The sequence below is a fragment of the Narcine bancroftii genome, chromosome 4 (genome assembly GCF_036971445.1).
Source record: "Narcine bancroftii isolate sNarBan1 chromosome 4, sNarBan1.hap1, whole genome shotgun sequence".
NCBI classification, from domain to species: domain Eukaryota; kingdom Metazoa; phylum Chordata; class Chondrichthyes; order Torpediniformes; family Narcinidae; genus Narcine; species Narcine bancroftii.
The window spans coordinates 125,738,005-125,759,068 of record NC_091472.1 but is presented as its reverse complement, the minus strand read 5'-3'; the positions used below and the strand labels follow the sequence as shown (position 1 = coordinate 125,759,068).

The 21,064-nt window shown below is 41.8% G+C and overlaps 1 protein-coding gene across 1 annotated transcript in view; it reads left to right on the top strand.

Moving 5' to 3' along the window:
• The window catches only part of slc6a4b (solute carrier family 6 member 4b), a 73,358-nt gene that overhangs the window by 12,991 nt on the left and 39,303 nt on the right, over positions 1-21,064 (top strand). Inside the window, exons 4-9 of the mRNA XM_069932753.1 lie at positions 860-998; positions 2,444-2,578; positions 15,771-15,874; positions 16,828-16,955; positions 17,985-18,097; positions 19,746-19,877. Coding sequence (XP_069788854.1) covers positions 860-998; positions 2,444-2,578; positions 15,771-15,874; positions 16,828-16,955; positions 17,985-18,097; positions 19,746-19,877 — 751 coding nt within the window. The remainder of the gene's footprint in view (positions 1-859; positions 999-2,443; positions 2,579-15,770; positions 15,875-16,827; positions 16,956-17,984; positions 18,098-19,745; positions 19,878-21,064) is intronic.

Sequence of the window (21,064 nt, the reverse complement as noted above, 5' to 3'; positions counted from 1 at the left end):
ACTTTGCAATCTGAAGTGAGATGTTAACTGAATTTATTGATCCACAGCCAAGGACTCCTGAAGCTAACTTTAGTGTTTGGACTGGGATCAAGTAACTAAGCATAGACCAGAAATTATGAAGGATAATTATGTCTTACTAATAATCTTTCACAAGATTTTATTAACATACCCTGTTCTGGAATTCAACTCGGTGGAGATGCATACTTTTGAGTGAAATCACTAATGCCACCAGATGGATTAGTGTTGCAATTTAAATGTCAGCATTATTTAGGCTATATATTGTGTACTGTTTGTGGATTGTGTCACTGCAGAGATTGCTTGAAATGCCTCTCTCAGGAACCATGTAGATCTATATTGTGTTTTATCACATCCTACCAATGGGAAAATAATTTGCATTTTATCTGGAATGCTTTAATGTGCTCAGGACATGTCAAAGCACTTTATTGCTAACTGATTATTTGCTGGAGTATGATCCGTGTCATCATACAGACACAAGTGGCAGTAAATATCACCAAAATGTGATGTTCAAATAGACAACTGTTTTTGGTCTTGGTACCTGAATTTTTCCAGGGTAGTTGCACATCCTTCCCAGAGGAACTTGCAGAGTAATCTGAGGTGGTGGATAAAATTCCTTTTCACTTTAGGGCAATAATACTGAGATACCACTACCACCCCTCAGGTGTGTGTTTAAGCTTCAGTTGAGATATTTGCTTAGTTTATCAGGGTTCTTATTTCTGCAACCTGTTGAGTATGAGAATCTATGGTGCTAAACTGCCACCTTTTATATAAAAAAAATTAAAGTATAATTATTTATACGAGTAATATATATTTTTTGCTCAACTTTCTCTTTTGTGTTTAGACGAAATGTACTGGAGATTCATAAATCCCAGGGGCTACATTCTGTGGGTGTGATCCGCTGGCAGCTTCTTCTGTGCCTCTTTGTCATTTTTACCATTGTTTACTTCAGCCTCTGGAAAGGAGTTAAAACATCTGGAAAGGTTTGTTTGAAGAATAAAAACATCTGGGAACATCTGTTCCATAAAATATAATGCACAGTATCTTGTATATTCAAAATTGATATGCATATTGTTAGGTAAAAACATCATGAGCTAGGAATGTAGAGGGAGTCACCCAGTGCTGGGCCGTAACAAGATGCAGTTGTGACCTTGTACTCTCAAGATAAGAGTGGGGATGACAAATTGATGTGCAGGAGGCTAGCAGAGAGGGACAGCAATAGTTTATTCATTGGACAATGTCATGGTATGATAATTTACTAAGTACGTATCTTAAGGTATATAAAAAACACCACTTGCTGATAACGGCAGAATGCGCCTTCTCCAACTAACACTGTTAGTTGCAAGTGTTACAATCCGGCAATAAAGAACAAAGAACCTTGATTTCGACTCAGTCTGGTGTTTGACTCACTCATTCATGAACAAAGCAGACCTAACAATATATAAAATGGTAATGCCCTCTAACATTATCACAATCCACAAAATTTACAGGGAGGGAGAATTTAGATTTATTGTCAAGAGTACATACATGACATCACATACAACCCAGAGATTCCTTTTCCTGTGAATTACCACTTATTGGTAGTGCAAAAAAAACTGTACACGTAAACAAATAAAGACATGTCAACAAACTCTGCAATAGAGTGGAAAAAATCAATAAAGTGCAGGAGTCCTTAAATAAGACCCTGATGGAGTTTATTGGTAAGGAGTCTGATGGTGGTGGGGTAGCAGCTGTTCCTGAATTTGGTGGTGTAAGTCTTGTGATACCTCTACCTTTCTTGGTGGTAGCAGTGAGAACAGAGCACGAGCTGGGTAATGTGGATCCTTGATGATTTCTGTTGCTCTCCGATGGCAGCATTGCCTGAAGATCTTCTCAATGATTGGGAGGGTTTTGTCTGTGATCTTTCCGCTCAGAGGTATTGTCTCTATACCAGACTGTGAAACAGTCAGTCAGCACTCTTTCCACCACAAATCTAGAAATTAGCCAGGTTTCCAATGTCCTACCAAACCTCTGCAAACTCCTGAAGAAGTAGAGACACTGATGTGCTTTCTTCACGATGCTGTCAGTGTGTTAGATCCAGGAAAGATCCTCCAAGATAGTGACTCCCAAGAAATTAAAATTTACTCATCCTCTCTATTTCTGATCCCCCAATGATCACAGGATCGAACACCTCTGGTTTTCCCTTTCTGAAGTCAGCAATCAACTCATTGGTTTGTTATAGATTATGGTGAAAGAGGGAGCACAGTACAAAACCAGAATTTACAAAGGGATGATTGCAGGTTTCAGGAACAACTATTTAGAAAGGGGGGGGGGGGTACTCAATATGAATTGTGTTTTGGGGAAGAGTGAATGAGACATATAATGGAGAAAAGAATGTTACAGGAAGGTTCCAATATTCTGTATTTTACTCGCCACACTTCTATTACAGATAGTCTGGGTGACTGCCACACTACCCTACATTGTGCTTTTTGTCCTTTTGCTAAGAGGGGCCACCTTACCTGGAGCATGGAGAGGTGTGGCCTTTTACCTCAAACCAAACTGGAACAAGCTGCTGGACACAAATGTGAGTACAAATACCAAAAGGACATACTAATGTTCTGAATTATTGAAATTATTACTTTAAGATAAATTATTGTGAAATTGTTTAGTCCCAGAATCTTTATTTCATGTATTGATCATCATGTGCGACATATGTCAAAAAGTAATGTTTTGAAAGTTTGGACCCATTTTCTACTGCTCTTTAACTATCTGACTAATATGCTTCTACATCTTCACTTTGAAGATGCCTCCCAGCTGAAAAAGTAATGAGCATCTGATGTCTCTTCAAAATTCTAATACATATAAGCATATAGACATACAGTATGGAGACAGGCCATTTTGGCCTATAAGCCCATGCTTCCCAATCACACCCAAATGACCTACAACCCCCATATGTTTTAAACGGTGGGAGGAAACCAGAGGACCTGGAGGATACCAACACAGTCACAGGGAGAACATTCAAACTACTTACAGACTGTGCAGGATTTTAACCCCAGTCCCTGCCACTGTAACATTTAACATTGTGCTAACTGCTATACTAACCATCTACCCCTTCAAATGGACAATCTTAGTTACTACTTTTTACTCTGGCCATTTAACTCCTATTTCAGCTTCCAGCATGGAACACAGTCTTCAAGTTCAAGTTAAGAGTTCAAATTTATTATCATCTGATTGTACAAGTCCAACCTGATGAAACCATGTTCTCAGGTCCTCAGTGTAAAAACATGCAAACACACAACCAAACACAACACACATACCGAAAAGCGATACATGTGCAGTACATACAGTATATAAAAATAAATACTGTAAGTATTGTTTAATAAATAGTAGATTCTGAGAGGGTGAGTTGAGCAGTTCATGAAGTTGTTCGGCATTCTCACTGTCCATGGGAAGAAGCTATTTCTCATTCTGCTAGTTCTTGCTCAGATACTCCCACATCTCTTTCCCACTGGGTGTAGCTGAAAGATGCTGTGTGCAGGGTGGTAGGGGTTCTTAATGATTTTGTGCATCTTCTTCAGACCATGATCTCAGTAGATCATGTCGATGGTGGGGAGGGAGACCCCAGTGATTCACTCTGCTACTCTTTCGGACCTGTGGATTTGCCTCCAATCCAATTCTCTACAGAAACTGCACCACACTGTGATAAAGCTGGCCAAAATGCTCTCGATAAAGCTCCTGTAGAAAGTTGACAGTATAGGGCCAGTCGCCTTACCCGCCTCAGTCTTCTCAGGCAATGCAGTCACTGTTGCACCTTCCTGACAAGTGAGGAAATGATGTGTGTCCAGGATAAGTGGACTCCAATGAGCTTGGTTTTCCCTACTCTTACCACCACTGAGTTATGAATGTGTCGTGGAGGGAGGTCGTTCCTGGTCCTCCTGAAGCCCTCGACCAGGGCTTGTCCACGTTGAGACTCGGGTTGTTACTCTCGCAACATATCAAGAGATTTTCTACCTCTTCTCTGTAGTGCGACTCATCGTTGTTGCTGATGAGGCCGACTACTGTTGTCATTAGCAAACCTGATGACCCTGTTGGAACTGGATCTGGTGTTGCAGTCATTGGTCAGTATCGTGAACAGGGTGCAAGGTTCCCCAGTGCTCAAGCATGATGGTGCTTGATGTTCTTTTGCCGACTCATCACTGGTTTTTCCAAAGTCCAGAATCCCATTACAAAGAGCGGTGTTGAGTCTCAGCAAGGACAGCTTCTCCACCAGCCTCTGGGGAATCATCGTTAAACATCAAGCTGAAGTTGATGAACAGCAGCCTGGTGCATGAGGCATCGTTCTCCAGTTGGGTCAGGATGGTGTAGAGGGACAAGGCCTTAGCATCATCAGTGGAACAGTTTCATATTTGGGCGAAATGAAATGGGTCTCGTGTCTCTGGGAGGTGCGCTATTATGCATTACATCACTTGATGCTCAAAACATTTCCTAATGGTGGAGATGAGTGCCATGGGACGGTAGTCATTGAGGCCTGTTATTTTCGCTCTCTTTGGTACTGGAATGATGGTGGCTGCCGTGAAACCTGGGGGGAAGATGGACTGCTACAGTGATGTGTGGAAGATGTACACAAGAACCTCCGTCAGTTGGTCTGCACAGTCCTTCAGTACCTGACCAGGTATGTTGTCTGGTCCTGCTGCCTTAAATTTAGACATGTAGCACAACAACAGGCCACTTTGGCCCATGAGTCCGAGCTGCCCAATTTACACCCCATTAACCAACACCTCCGGTATGTTTTGAAAGGTGGGAGGAAACCAGAGCCACTGGGGAAAAAAACCCATGCAGACACTGGGAGAACTTACAAACTGGGAGAACGTTCAAACCCAAATCCAGTCCTGATTGCAAGCACTGTAAAGGCATTGCATGAACCACTACACCAACCATGCTGTCCTGAATTGTATGAGTTCAGCTTGGATATGGTTCTCCTCATCTCAGGCATGGCTATACAGGGGGCCTGTTCATCTTTGGGAAACAGGTTTCTTTGGCATCAGCCTGTTCTTCCCATTGAACAATTCAACTCTCTGGAGAACTATATAGCTTGATTATGATTAAACATTTCCTTAATTTTGTTGATTGTTGCTCCTTTTGCACAGACCAATTTCAGAATTAGGTCTTGAGTGTCTTTCAAGCTTATCCTTAATTACTTTTACATATTCTTAGTATGCAATTTTTCTTTCTATCCTTTATAGTTGGATACAATGAGTTTTACTTCCAACTGCTTTTCTCGCATATTTTTCCAGTTGCATATTTTATAGGTTATTTCTGAGCAAAGATTAAAATGAAATATGGATTAATAAATCATGAAAAGAGCATCTATCGATCTGTAGCATATTATTGGTTATGAAAAGATGAAATCTGAAAAAGTAAAAACTAAAATGATTGCCAAAATAGGGAAATAAATGAGGAAAGTTAAATGGTTGGAGAGACTGGAGATGAGTTGAGGCAAAAATTCCTGCAATCAAGCTATCTTGCTTTTAATGTTACTTCAATTCAATGTCTACCTTTGTAATATGCCTGCCTTTCCTCATTTACTAATATAATTCATGCTAGCTAAAAAGAAAGATTTACATCAATCAAAATCTTTTATTTTATCTCAAAGCTAACAAGAAAAATATGGGGGCCCCCATTCTCCAATTCTACTTCCTGAAGGTATGAAATTTTCTCAATGGAGGTAATGTTAGAACCATAGCATGCTACACCTTCTCGTCTGTTCCAACCACTATTCTGCTCGTCCCATTGATCTGATCCCATTCCATAACCCTCCAGACCTCTTCCATCCATGTATCTATCCAATTTATTCTTAAAACTTAAGATCAAGGCCACATTCACCACATCAGATGGCAGCCCATTCCACACTCCCACTACCTTCTGAGTGAAGAACTTTCCCCTAATGTTCCCCCAAACCTTTCCCCTTTCAGCTTAAAACCCTCAATCTAAGTGGAAAAAGCCTACTTGCATCCACTCTATCTATACCCCTCGTAATCTCTATCAAATCTTAGCTCATTCTTCAAGGAATAGTCCTAACCTGTTTAACTGATTCCCAAAGTGGGTGCTGCTGCCCCTTTGTGAGCAGTGGAAAGATTTAAGGGGTTGGTGAGGGAAAAGGGGGCTTTCCAAACCTTCAGTCTTGTTATTATTCAGTCTGCTGCAAAGTTTAATGAAGAAGCCAGTGCAGTAATTTTCTGGCCAGACTCGGGGTGGCAATAGTGAGCAACATAAACAGTGAAAAGTTATTCTCAAGAGGGCTGATCTCAGTGTTGCCATGGTGTACAGGCATCACTACCCCCCTGCTCAGCACACACTGCTACCACCCCCCACTCAGCACTGCCACTAACCCTTCCTACCCCGTTCAGAGCTGCCACTACCCTCCCCATTCAGCACAAACACGACCCCCCTGTCAGCGCCATCTCTAAACCCCTTCTCAGTGCTGCCACTGACCACACCCCCGGTGCTATTGTGTAGGGGGGCACTCAGGATGTTGCCAAGAGGCCAAGGGGCTGAAAAAGTTTGGGAACCACTGCTGTAACTCAACTCCTGAAGATCCAGCAACATCCTAGTAAATCTTCTCTGGATTCTTTCAATCTTGTAGATATCCTTCCTGTAGCTGGGCGACCAGAACTGCACACAACATTCCAAATTTGGCCTCACTAATGTCTTAAACAACTTCAATATAACATCCCAACTCCTGTACTCAATACTTTGATTTACAAAGGGTAAGATGCTAAAAGCTTTATTTACAACCCTGTCCACCTGCGACACCACCTTCAGGGAACAATGTATCTGTATTCCCAGATCTCTTTACTCCTTCGAACCTTCAGTGCCCTACTATTTGCCTCGGGTCGCCCTGCCTCGGGTCGCCCTGCCTCGGGTCGCCCTGCCTCGGGTCGCCCTGCCTCGGGTCGCCCTGCCTCGGGTCGCCCTGCCTCGGGTCGCCCTGCCTCGGGTCGCCCTGCCTCGGGTCGCCCTGCCTCGGGTCGCCCTGCCTCGGGTCGCCCTGCCTCGGGTCGCCCTGCCTCGGGTCGCCCTGCCTCGGGTCGCCCTGCCTCGGGTCGCCCTGCCTCGGGTCGCCCTGCCTCGGGTCGCCCTGCCTCGGGTCGCCCTGCCTCGGGTCGCCCTGCCTCGGGTCGCCCTGCCTCGGGTCGCCCTGCCTCGGGTCGCCCTGCCTCGGGTCGCCCTGCCTCGGGTCGCCCTGCCTCGGGTCGCCCTGCCTCGGGTCGCCCTGCCTCGGGTCGCCCTGCCTCGGGTCGCCCTGCCTCGGGTCGCCCTGCCTCGGGTCGCCCTGCCTCGGGTCGCCCTGCCTCGGGTCGCCCTGCCTCGGGTCGCCCTGCCTCGGGTCGCCCTGCCTCGGGTCGCCCTGCCTCGGGTCGCCCTGCCTCGGGTCGCCCTGCCTCGGGTCGCCCTGCCTCGGGTCGCCCTGCCTCGGGTCGCCCTGCCTCGGGTCGCCCTGCCTCGGGTCGCCCTGCCTCGGGTCGCCCTGCCTCGGGTCGCCCTGCCTCGGGTCGCCCTGCCTCGGGTCGCCCTGCCTCGGGTCGCCCTGCCTCGGGTCGCCCTGCCTCGGGTCGCCCTGCCTCGGGTCGCCCTGCCTCGGGTCGCCCTGCCTCGGGTCGCCCTGCCTCGGGTCGCCCTGCCTCGGGTCGCCCTGCCTCGGGTCGCCCTGCCTCGGGTCGCCCTGCCTCGGGTCGCCCTGCCTCGGGTCGCCCTGCCTCGGGTCGCCCTGCCTCGGGTCGCCCTGCCTCGGGTCGCCCTGCCTCGGGTCGCCCTGCCTCGGGTCGCCCTGCCTCAAACTCCAACTGCTATTTTTTTGGTTCATTCTCCCAGTTGGTCCAGAACCCTCTACAATCTTCCTCACTGTCCCCAACACTTCCTATCTTTGTGTCATCAGCAAACTTGCTGATCTAATTTACCACATGATCATCCAGATCATTGATCAACAAACAGAATAGTTTGAACAACAAACCAGCCCAGATCTCTGAAGCACACCACTAATCACAGGCTTCCAGTCTGAGAAGCAATTACCCACTGTCACTCTCTGTTTTCTCCCACACAGCCAATTTCAAATCCAGTTTACAACCTCTTCATTGATACCTAGTGTCTTAACCTTATGAACAAACCTCCCATATGGGACCTTGTCAAAGGCTTTATTAAAGTCCATGTAGACAACACTCACAGCCTTTCCTTCATCTACCTTCTTTGTAACCTGGTCGAAAAATTCTGCAAGATTTGTTAAATATGATCTACCACACACAAAGCCATGCTGACTGTCCTTAATCGGCCTATGGCTGACCAAATACCTATATATCCTACCTCTCAGAACTCCTTCCAATAATTTACCTACTACTGACGTCAATCTCATTGGCCTGGTTTATTTTTAGAGATTTTTTTAAACAACAGGACAACATGAGCTACCCTCCAATCCTCTGGCACCTTATTCGTGGCTAATGACATTTTGAATATATCTGCCAGGGCCCCTGCAATTTCTACAGTGACCTCTCTCAAGGTCCGAGGGCATATCATATCTACCTTTATTTGCTGTAAGGCAGCAACCACTTCCTCCTCCTTAATCTCTATACGTTCCACGACGCTTCTGTTTGCTTCCCTTCCTTCCTTGTACATTGTGCCAGTTTCCTGAGTAAATACTGATGCAAAATAAAACTGCTTAAGATCTCCCCCAATATGTGAGGCTCCACACATAGTTAACCACTCTGATCCCAGTCTTAGAGATTAACTTTGTCTCATACTATCATTTTACTCTTAATATACTTGTAGAAATCTTTCAGGTTTACCTTCCACATTATCTGCCAAGGCAACCTCATGTCTTCTTTTTGCCTTCCTGATTTTCTTGCCTTTTCTGTACTCTTCAAGCACCTCATTACTTCCTTGTTGCCTATACTTGCTATTCACCTCCCTCTTCTTCTTAACCAGATCGCCAATATCACTTAAAAACTATGCATGTTAACTTTAATTCTAACAGGAACATGCAAATTCTGCACTCTCAAAATTTCACCTTTGAAGGACATCCACTTATTTAACGCACCCTAGGCAGAAAACAACGTACCTCAACCACTCTTCCTAGATCCTTTCTCATTTCCAAAAAAAACTTCCTTACTCCAATTTATAATCTCAACATGAGGACGGGACATCCTTTTTCCAAAATTAACGTAAAGTTAATGACATTATGGTCATTATTTGCCTTCACATACATTTGCCACCTGATCTGAGAGAAACACGACAGGCTGCAAATGCTGTGATTGTAGTAAAAACACCAAAATTCTAGAGAACTCAGCTGGTTTATTCAGCAGCAAGGATCTTTTTGACAAAAACATATTGCTGACATTTTGTCTTGTTCCCTAATAGGAAATCAAGTACTACATCCTCTCTCGTTGGTACCTCTATATAATGATTTAGAAAACTTTCCTGACACATTTCACAAACTCCAAGCCATCCAGCCTTTTCACAGGAATCCTGGGCCAATATTTGGAAAGTTAAAATGTACCATCATAACTTTCTGCTTCTTACATCAGTCTGCTGTCTCTCCACAGATTTGGTCTTCCAATTCTCTCTGACTATTGGGTGATCCATAATACAACCCTATCAGTGTGGTCACACCTTTCCCTTTCCTCAACTTCACCCAAATGGCCTCTGCAGACAAACCCTCCTGGCTGTCCTGACTTTGCACAGCTGAGATATTTTCCCTGACTAGCAATGCCACTCCTCCCCGCTCTCATGTCTGAAGCAATGGAAACCCAGAACATTGAGCTTCCAGTCCTGTTCCACCTGCAGCCAAGTTTCACTAATCACAATAATGTCATAATCCACATGTCAATCCATGCCCTAAGCATGTCAGCCTTTTCAACAATACGCCTTGCCTATAAAAAATACATCTGAGAAAATTTCTATCATGTACAAAACTTTGATTTCTGTCTGTATATGCAGTCCTTGCATGACCTTTATCCTCCTCCTTCTCACTAACTGCTCTAACGGTCTGGTCCCCTTCCCATGCAAATCTAGTTTTAACCCTTCGAGACAAGACTAAGAAATCTACCTTCAAGGATATTAATCCCCTTCCAGTTCAGATTCAATCCGTCCTATTGGTACAGATCCCACTTTCCCTGGAACAGAGCCCAGTGATCTAGAAACCTGAAGCCCTCCAAATTACACCATGTCCTCAACCATGTGTTAAGCTGCCTTATCCTCCTATTTCTAAACTCTCCAGTGCGTGTCATGGGAAGAAATCCTGAGATCACTACTCTGGAGGTCCTCTTCTTCAACCTAGCTCCTAACTTCCTGTACTCCCCTTGCTGGACCTCCTCACCTATCCTACCTTCATTGGTCCCTACATGGACCATGACATCCGGTTGATCACTCACCCACCAAAGAATGTCATGAACTTGATCTGAGATATCCTGGACCCTGGCACCATGGAGGCAGCATACCACCTGGGATTCACAATCTCCTCCACAGAACCTCTCATTTGTCTTCCTAACTATGGAATTCCCCTATCACTACAGACCACCTCTTTTCCCCCCTTCCCTTCTTAGCCACAGCACCAGACTCCTTGCCAGAGACCTGATTGCCATGGCTTCCACCTCAATAACATCCAAAATGGTATACTTGTTTTTCAGGGGGACACCCATTGCTAGTTCACCATAGATCTGTGTATCTCACTGCATGTTGCTAACAGCTACTGACTTTGCTTATAACATGAACAAGAGATGATCTGATTGCCATTGTAAATATATCTGTGAACATTTCAGTTATTGAAAATTTTGACTAAAGAAATTATTTTTATTAAATACTGGCCTCAAAATGTTTACACTGCCTTTACATTCAATAATTAAAAAGCCATCCTCTTTCAGTATTGGCATTCATTTGTCCCTATTATTTTTATTTTTGAAACCTAATTCCACAATCTGATCAGGAAGGTATCAGTTTGATAAATAACTGTTGCAAAGGCACTCTTTCTCTCTCATTTATTATGTACCTCATCCTTGTAGACAGCTGGGCCCTTTTATCCATTAACCACAACCTTAGCTAGAGACAAGTACTCATCCCTGGGTGGATGGGGCATCTAAAAGGTAAATGAGTTTATTATTCCAACAGATCAAGAGAGAAGCCCTTATAAATGTAAATCAGAGATTGAAACACTCATCTAGTTTATGCACAGCCTTTATTCACGCATCGTCTGCTTTGTGAGGACCATTTTTAAAAAGACTTGCTTTCTGTAATTAAAAAGCAATACCTAAGAATTTCTATCCTTGGACTGTCTGCAAATTATATGGGTGTTTAAAACATAACCTTGATGTCACTTAATTAACATTTTCAGTGAATATTATCTGTTTATGCCACATCTTTCAACCTTCTGTAACCACAAGGCTTCAGCTTCTTGTATCGAACAGTACCACATAGGAAAACACCCCTTGCCCCAAGATGCTTGATTCAAATATGATGCCCAAATTAAACTAAATCTCTGCAGCTTACATATAATACATGTCCCTATATTATCTGCATATTCGTATATCTATCCAGAACTTCAATCACATCTGCTTCTGCCACTACCCCTTCCCAGGCACCCAGCACTCTCTGTATATGTAAAAAAAAACTGCCCCACACACCTCCTTTAATCTATCATTTTAAATGCATGCCCTATGGGTTGTTTACACTGGGGGGGGGGGGGGTGGGAAGATTTTGACTATCTACACTATCCATGCCTCTCACAATATTATAAACTTCTATCGGGTCTCCCCTCTACCTTCAGGAAATAATCTAAGTTTGACCAACCTCTCTGCATTTCTCCTAGATTCCTGCCATGAGTATTTATTTTTGTGAATGCGACACAAACTTTGACCAACTTGCACATGTAAAGGGACAAAATGACGATGCCTGGAATATATGGCTGATTAGTTGACATCAAAATGGAAATGAACATTAAGAATTGGAGAATAGTCCCATAGTGGCAAAATAGAAGCTTCCAAACTGGAAGACCCCATATTTGAATCTTATTTTGGCAAAATCAGGCAATGTGCTTACTTTTGATGACTGGCCAGAACTAGAACGTGTGCAGGGGTGAACATCAGGTGTGAACACAATTGATCTTAACTATGGTGCCTTTCAGTAATCTGCCAGCATTCAAAATTGAAGAATAGTCACCAGTTGGAGACTTAGATGAGATGAGCCAAATGGCCTAATCCAACTCCGACATCTAATGGAACCCACAGTGCAACAACAAAAAGTATCTTTATAGCTGAATGGGGAAAAAAAATAAAGGAGGGAATTTTTCTTTTGGATTTTCTCTATCACCTATCGCCCAATAGCACTAAAATCTACAGTGTTGAAATGCTTTGAGAGGTTGATCATGGCCAGAATTAACATGTACCTAAGCAGAGGAGGTCATCGACTCACTGCAATTCACCCATCATCATAATCGTTCCATTGAAGATGCAATATCGTTGGCTCTCCACTCAACTCTGGCTCACCTCGAAAACAGCAACTCATACATGCTCTTAATAGACAACATCTCAGCCTTCAACATTATTCCCTCAGTGCTGGTCAAGAAGCTCCAAAGCCTGGGCCTCTGCATCCCCCCTGCAATTAGATCCTTGACTTTCTCATCAGAAGAACACAGTCAGTATGAATTGGAAATGATGTCTCCTCCTCATTAACTATCAACACAGGTGCATCCCAAGAGTGCGTGCTTAGCCCACTATTCTACTCATTCTGCACTCATGACTGCAATTCCAATGCTATCTACAAATATGCTGATGACACCGTAGTTGTCTGCAGAATTGCAAAAGGCAATGAGGAAGCATACAGAATGGAGATGGATCAGCTTGTTGAGTAGTATCATACCAACAAGCTTGCACTCAATGTTAGCAAAACCCAGGGGATTATTGTAGATTTTAGGAGGAAGTCAGGAGAATATGAACCAGTCCTCATCGAGGGCTCAGTAGTGGAGAAGTTCAAGAACTTCAAATTCCTGGTTGTCAGCATCTCCGAGGATTTGTCCTGGAGCCTCTATGTTGGTGCAATCACAAAGAAGGCTCATCAGTGGCTATACTTTGTGAGGTGTTTGAGGAGATTCAGTACATCACTCAATCTTCTACAGATGTACTGTGGAGAGCATTCTGGCTGGTTGCATCACTGTCTGATTGAGTTGCCATCACTCAATAACAGAAAACTCCAGATGGTTGTCAATATGGCCTGCGACATTACAGGCACCAGACTTCACTTTATCGAGGACTTCTACAAGATATGGTTTCTTCAGGAAGCCACCTCTATCCTCAAAGACCACCACCCAGGCCATGCCCTCTTCACTCTGCTACCATCAGGAAAAATGTACAGGAGCCTTAAGACGACCACTCAGTGGCACAAGGACAGCTTTTTCCCCACTGCCATCAGATTCCTGAATGATCAATTAACCAAAGACACTTTGACTTTTTGTGCATTATTTTAATTATTTTTGATAAGGTGATTTATATTAATGTTTGCACTGTGATCCTGTCACAAAACAACAAATTTTGCAACTTGTTAATGACAATAAATTCTGATTCAGATTCTCTATTTATTGCTCCCAGCATTGTCAACGTGAAAGGTTTTCCTTAATTTTCTATTTATGGAAAAATGCCCATCAGGCATTTAATAATCTTATCTTTTTCATAGAAAGTCCCTTAGAATTGAGGATAATTTATTTAAACTCCACTTTTGTGGGTTCTAAGGCAGCCTATGTGATGGAGGTGGTGCTGGGTAGTTTGGGTAATGCATTCCATCTGCCCACTGCCTTGAGGTGCTCAATACTATCCTGTGCTGCTTCTCCACCATTATTAGTCATGGGCCAGAGGTCAAGGAGTCAGTAGGGATGTTAAACATCCAAGATTCTTTTTTTCTCTATTTCCCATGACATAGATGAGATGGATTGTCAGTCTTTTTCCCATGATGGAGAAGTATAAAACTCATGGGCTAGTTTAAGGTGAGATGGGTTAAATTTATAAGGGATCTGAGAAGCAAGTTTTTCATCCTGTTTGGAACGTGGAACAAGCTGCAAGAGGAAGTCATAGGCATTTCTTAAAACATTTGAGACATTTGTACAAGAATGTAAAAGGTTCAGGAGGAAGTGGCCTAACAGCACCAGCTCAGAAAGATACTTTAGATAGCATGGACAAGCTGGGGCAGAAGAACCCGTTTCTGTGCTGTATAATTTTCTGAATCTTTGAGTGTTTGACCGGCCAAATGTACCTGATTAAGTAATTGGGCCTCAATGATGGGGGTGGTGGCCTGGACTTTATATTGAAGTTTCTCAAATATTAGATATGATGGGCTATTCCTTTCTTTTTCAATCTTTTAATTAGTTTTTATAATAAATACAGTACAATGAAAAGGGAACAAAACTGAAAATACAATCTCAAATATGCATATATATCAAGATAAAACCTCAAACAGTATAAACTCAATCCCCCTCCACTGCATGAAAACAGAAAACATCAAAAATGTTATACATATATATATATATATATATATATGTATAAACACTAACCTACTCTTTTTAAATAAAACTAACAAATAACATCTGAGCAGCTTATCCTGAGGGTTACATATATTTTGTAGATTTTGATTCATACCATGAATCGAAAATCAAAGATAAGACCATATCTCATCTGGAAGAGTGAGTTAATCTAATCACATTAAAAAATATTTACATCAAATGAAAATAAGGCATAAAAGGTCGCCATGTATCTTCAAATTTCACTGATGTAGAGAAGGCCACAACCCATTGCTGAGGTACAGAAAAACTCCCTATGTCTTGTTCAATCACCCCAAAAAGAGCAGTTATTGGACTGGGCTGCAGCTCCACCTGAAATACAGTTGAAAAGATATTAAACATTTCTTTCCAATAGATTTCTATGGATGGACAAGACCAAAACGTGTGTTAATGTAGCAATATCAGATTTGCATCTATCATAAGTAGGGTTAATATTAGAAAAGATACAAGCATCTTATCCTTGGACACGCGAACAAGATGCACCAATTTGAATTGGATTAATGAATGTCAGGCACATATTGAAGAGGTATTTACTAGTTTAAGAATTTTGTCCCATAGATCATCAGATAAGGGTCTTGCAAGTTCCAATTCCCAAGCCTTTTTAATCTTATTGTGAAGTACTGGATGCATCTTTCATATATAATTTCAATTTATTTTTTTTCTGAGAAGGATTCAATTGAAAAATATTATCAACTAGGTCAGATTGATATACAAATGGAAAATCTGATAATATGGTATTTAAGAAATTTCTAATTTGTAAATATCTTTAAAAAAAAATGAATATTTGGTGAGTCATATTTACTTGCCAGTTGTTCAAAAGACATTAAATGACCTTCCTTAAATAAATTTGAAAAAAAAGTAATACTTTTGATTTTCCATTTAGAGAAAATTTGATTAATTATTGATAGTCAAAAAAAATAATTATGGGAGATAGCACTAGATAAAACATAGGTTTTTAAATTTAAAAAAAATCCTAATTTGGAACCAGATTCGCAATATATGTTTGAGTGTTGGATTAGATATATCCTTAATGATCTTGGAAAATCTAAGTGAAAGAGAGGAACCCAATAAAGAAGCCACTGAATATTGCTATATAGATTTCAATTCTAAATCTGTCCATAATGGACAATCCTGATGGGCTATTCCTTGATCTGTGCAGATAAAACTGATCCTCCTTTCTTTTCTTTAGGTCTGGGTGGATGCAGCTACACAGATTTTCTTCTCTATGGGCCCTGGATTTGGAGTGATAATGGCTTTAGCAAGTTACAATCAGTTCAACAATAACTGTTACCGGTAGGGCTATGTAAAGTTTAAAATAATAGTACATATTTACCTAATTTCTTAGCAGTATGGTCCCAAAAGGTTTATGATCATTCTAGCTTTACCACTTTGACTAAGCTGAATTAACTGAGTCACAGTCTGCCAATAAAGGAAGTGTTCTAGTGCCAGATATGTGCCGTAGGTCAGGAAGGCTTCTCCAAGACTGGTGGAGGTCTGAACCACCCACACCCCTCCTCGTCGCCCACAGTGAATCCTCCACACTCAGAGGAGTTAGATGGTCTGGATTGTGAAAGCTGGTGATGGGGTTTGGCAGTTCACATGTCCATCCTCCTTGAATTGATGTAGACAGAAAAGGAGCTGATGATTTCTGTGAGAATACCCTACAGTTTCACCTTTTGTTTCCATAACGTGCTGCTGCGCAGAATTTCAAGAAAGCAGAGACCAGGACAGTGGGTGTGGTGGTGGTGGAGGCTGACATGGAGCGGTGGGGGTAGGGGGGGGGGTGGTGGTGGGAGTGGGATGAAGGAAGTGCCTTTTGAATGAAGAAATGTCGAACAGCGATATGCTGCATTTATCCTTAAGGCTCTTCAATGAGATGGATGTTGAACTGTTGCTGTATGATACATTTATAGGCATAATTCAATCTGCGCATGAAAGTCTTCTCCCTTGTGGTGGCAGCAGAGTAGAACAAGAAGCTCAACTTCTTTGGTCGATTGAAATATTAATAGAATAATTTCCTCATGAGGGGAAAGCTCCTAACACAATCCCTCAAGCCAGAGGAATCCTTTCTGTTGGCTGTACACATCAGGTATGCATTGACATCAATGGATGAAAGCCAACAGCGTTGCTCCCAATTTTTCTTGACTGACTCGGTCAAGACATGGTGATTCTTGCCTCATAAAGTGACCCCCAGGATCAACAGCTTAATGTCATTAATATGCCAACTTGACTTTTTTTTCTCACAGGGATGCAATTGTCACCAGCTTAGTGAACTGTCTGACCAGCTTTCTCTCAGGTTTTGTCATTTTCACGGTGTTGGGTTACATGGCAGAGATGCGGAATGTTGAAGTTGGGGATGTGGCAAAAGACAAAGGTACATGAATTTTATTTACTCTGTAATACAACTCATCTCCAAAAGGGAATGAAATGATCAACAGGTTGCCAAAGTAGCACTTTCTTCAAGTGATCATGGAAGAAGCTGCACCCATTTTGGCAATAGGAAGCTTGGAGCATAATTGGAAACCACTGAACCCTGTGTATTTACCCATAACTTGGCAGCTTCCTGTTCTGATTTTTTTTTAAATCTTTTTTCTCATCTCCCACAATGTGGTTTATTGGTTTAATCCTGATGCAATATTTCAAGCATTGCAATATGTTGTAATGTTTGAAATACTGCATCAGTGGTATGACAAATTAATACCTAAAAGCAGGTTTACATGAATCTACTAGGTTTAAACATATCTGCAAATTAAAATATCACAGGTTGGTTTTTGGAGCATTGAGTTTCCAATCTCATTTCCAATTTCCCATTTAATGTAATCTGTTCCAGAGTTAAGATTAGATATTGAGGCTAACTAGACCATCACTTCAGTAAACCAAACTCAAAGGTCTTTCTTCTACATCCAACCTTCCAGCCTTAGGATATAGAATGACCTCCACCCAACTTAGAGACCATTTACTTTCCAGAGGCTCTCAATTCCTGGCACATGCTGCTTGATCTAACTTCCTTGTTCCCTCTCAATCCAAGCTGGGCCTTTCCCCTACTCCTCTCACATCATTTCACCTGCTGCTGCCATGCTTCCTCTTCTCTCCTTTTCATATCAAAATAGTTTGCCCACTCCATTTATACTCTCCCAAACTAATACTGACACTGATCTCCCTTACCCATTGCCTGCTTTCAGTTTCCCTCTGTTTCTGCATGAAAACACAACTCCCACATTTTAACTTTTCCTTATCATTTCCTGTTAACCTCCCTCCATTGCCATCTATTTCTCTTCTGTCCTTGTGTCAAATGTAAATCTCCATGAAAGTAGCATATCTGATAGTCTCTGACGACACAATGCACTCTGTATCTGGTAAAACTTTAAAATATCTGCATGTTTTTTTTGTTTTGGCTGTTTAGGTTTTGGCCTCCTGTTCATCACCTATCCTGAAGCCATTTCTAACATGGATGGCTCTCCCTTCTGGGCAATTCTCTTCTTCCTCATGGTGATAACACTGGGCTTGGATAGTACGGCAAGTAAAATCTTCAGTACAGCCAAATTGAAAGAAAACCTACAGTCAGTGTCATTGTTACAAAGATTAAATTCCAAATCAAGAAACAACATGGCAGATACTGTGAATCTGGAATGCAAACAAAAAATGCTTAAAACTCAACAGATCAGCAGCATTTGTACTAAGAGAAACTCTCCATTGTCTTTTTGAGTCATCCATCACACCTAATATTTACTCAACACATTCCTCCTCCCATCTTCTTTCCCACTGAAACCCCACTTGCATCTCTCTTTCCCAGAGGCAAACCTGAAATGATTACTGTTTCCCTTTCCACAGATGCTGCCCAACTGCTGAGTTGTTAAGCATTTTCTGCATTTGTTTAGTATTTCACAAGTGCTGTGTAGAAGTCAGGTTAGGGCACACTCAGACTCTACTGTTGTGCAGTTCATTATCAGAGCTTGCCAGCATGCAATATGGCACTAAAGTCCATCTGAAGGAGGTATTGCAGCTGAGCCAATGTTCAAGGACAATTGAAGTATAAATGGAGATGACAAGAAAAAAAATCTTTTTCTTTCTCTGTTTAATGGGACGTATGTAGAGGGAGGGGTTCTCTTGATGTTTTGTTGGTTGTTAAATATATTTGAAATGATAAATAAAATATTACAAAAAAAATCCACCCACTCCATGTTCGATAATCAATGCAGCCCATGAGTACCCTTAAAAAGTATTTCTTTTCTGGACAATTTTGGAAAAGCAGCCTGGTCCTGTAAATAATTTGATCTCACTCATAGAATTACTGTACACTGGAAACTCATTGGCCTGAAGGGCCTATCTCCATGTAGATTATCTCTATGACTAGTACTCTCTGTACTTGGAACATTCCTACTTCATGTCCCAATAAATAAGGAGCAAGGACATTTTTTTTACTCAGAATAAAAGATACATTATGTTTTCAAGATATTTAATTTTTTTCCCCGTCTCTTAATTCACAATATGCTGAAAATTCCTCTTCTTGATATAGTAATTTAATAGTTTTAATATGCTAACTGCAGTTCCTGTCAGTTTTTGAAGTCATATTATATTTCCCTCAAGAAATTCTCAAGTGCTTAAAGGAGAATGGTGAATAGTTAGTGTTTCTGGAGAGCCACTGATGAGGCAGACATTTAATCTATTTTTTAGAATTGACAAGCCTCATTAGCCTTGACTGATCCAAGATAACAATGCACTGTAAGGCTTCCCCGGTAGTTCACCTAATCGGAAGTCGATTATAAACACATCAACTGTATTAAGGAGCTTATCTCTCATGGAATGTTGCATTGAATGTTTGCACAAGGTGATTGGCCATTACAGCTTAGGTGAAGGCTAACATGGGGCTCAGGGCCAAAGTATTGACCACCTTTTACTTTCAATGGATGCTGCATGGCCTGCCAAGTTCTTTATTGTTGGTCATTTTCCAAGTACATGGAGACTATAATGTCAAAAAGAGAAATTTCAAACTGGCTTTGTCTATATTTTCTCCATTTTCTTCCATTTGTCAGAGATTTCCTGGTAAATGACATAAATTGTAAAGGTACTTGGCAGTTGTGTTTGTCCATCCTCCAAATGGAAATAAACAAATATTTAAATATATTTAGAAACTAGTCAGACATTGTGGTATTCTTTTTAACAGTATGGAGGTCTGGAATCTGTCATCACAGCAGTGATAGATGAGTATCCTCATCTGTTTGCTAAAAGAAGGGAGCTGTTTGTTTTGGGACTGATCATTGTGTGCTTTTTGGGCTCTCTCAGTACGCTAACCAACGTAAGTACAAGTCTTCAAAATACTATTTTATTATTTCTCAATTCTACTTATTAGTGTTTTCAATATCAAAAACATCTAATGTTAATTGTTGAATTGTAGGTGTGTGTTGAATTCATGGTATGTAATTTGGAACATGTATTTCCTTTTTTTTGGGAAGGTTGGAAAGACATCAAAATTGCTATAAACCCCAATCGTGACCTTGGGTTCTCAGTCAGCTCCACAACCAATTAATTATCTTTAAGTATGGTCAGTTTTATATTTGCAAATTATCTGCTCCAATCTTATGAACCAATGATCTCCTGTCCCAAGGATCAGTGTTCTGTTTCAGACTCAACTGAGACTTGGTTGGCGATGAGTGACGATGTCTTACAGACACACTTTTTCTCACCAAAATTCAATAACTCCCCTCAAAAATCCACAACCGTCTTTCTTTATGACATTCCTATCAACCCTGTCCCCTCCTCACCACCACCACCACCACCCCCCCCCCCATTCTTTTGATACCCATCTATGCTGGAGTTCATTTACAAGTCATTTATTTATTTTTTTCCATTCAGTTCTATTGATATCAACAAAGCCTCCCTTTGGGTAAACAACCAGAGCAGTCAATAATATTCTTCAAACAACCAAAGGTAGATTATTTCACCAATGACTGAAGATGGTCTTGAGGAGGTAGAGGTTATACAGCTGGTGGAAAGAGCAGCAATGTTTTTGTTGACAGTAAAAGCCAATCCACTTGCCTCAAACTATTCTGGCCTATTGCTGGCCTAGTTCTGGCTCAATGCTCAACTTGCCACTCATGATTCAAGATTCCATTTATTGTCATGTACACAAAAATCGTATCTTTGCTTGCCCTATAAAGGCACACAAAGATGTACTATTGATACGATGTCACTATCATGACAAAAAAGAGAAGCAAAATGGTCCCTTCAGAGACATTGGATGTCTGTGGATCCCACCACCCCCATTACCTCTAGTTACATTGCCTCCTACCCTGCTGAACAGTGAACCTGAGCTCAAGGCATCCAAGGGGGAGGTGTGGCGTTGCTTGTCAGGGAAGATATTACAACGGCGCTGAGGCAAGATAACTCATCGTGTGAGGCTCTGTGGGATGAACTAAAAAATAAGAAAGGCGAGACTACAAATATTATAGGCTGCCAAAAGAGGATAGGGAGCTGGAAGAGCAA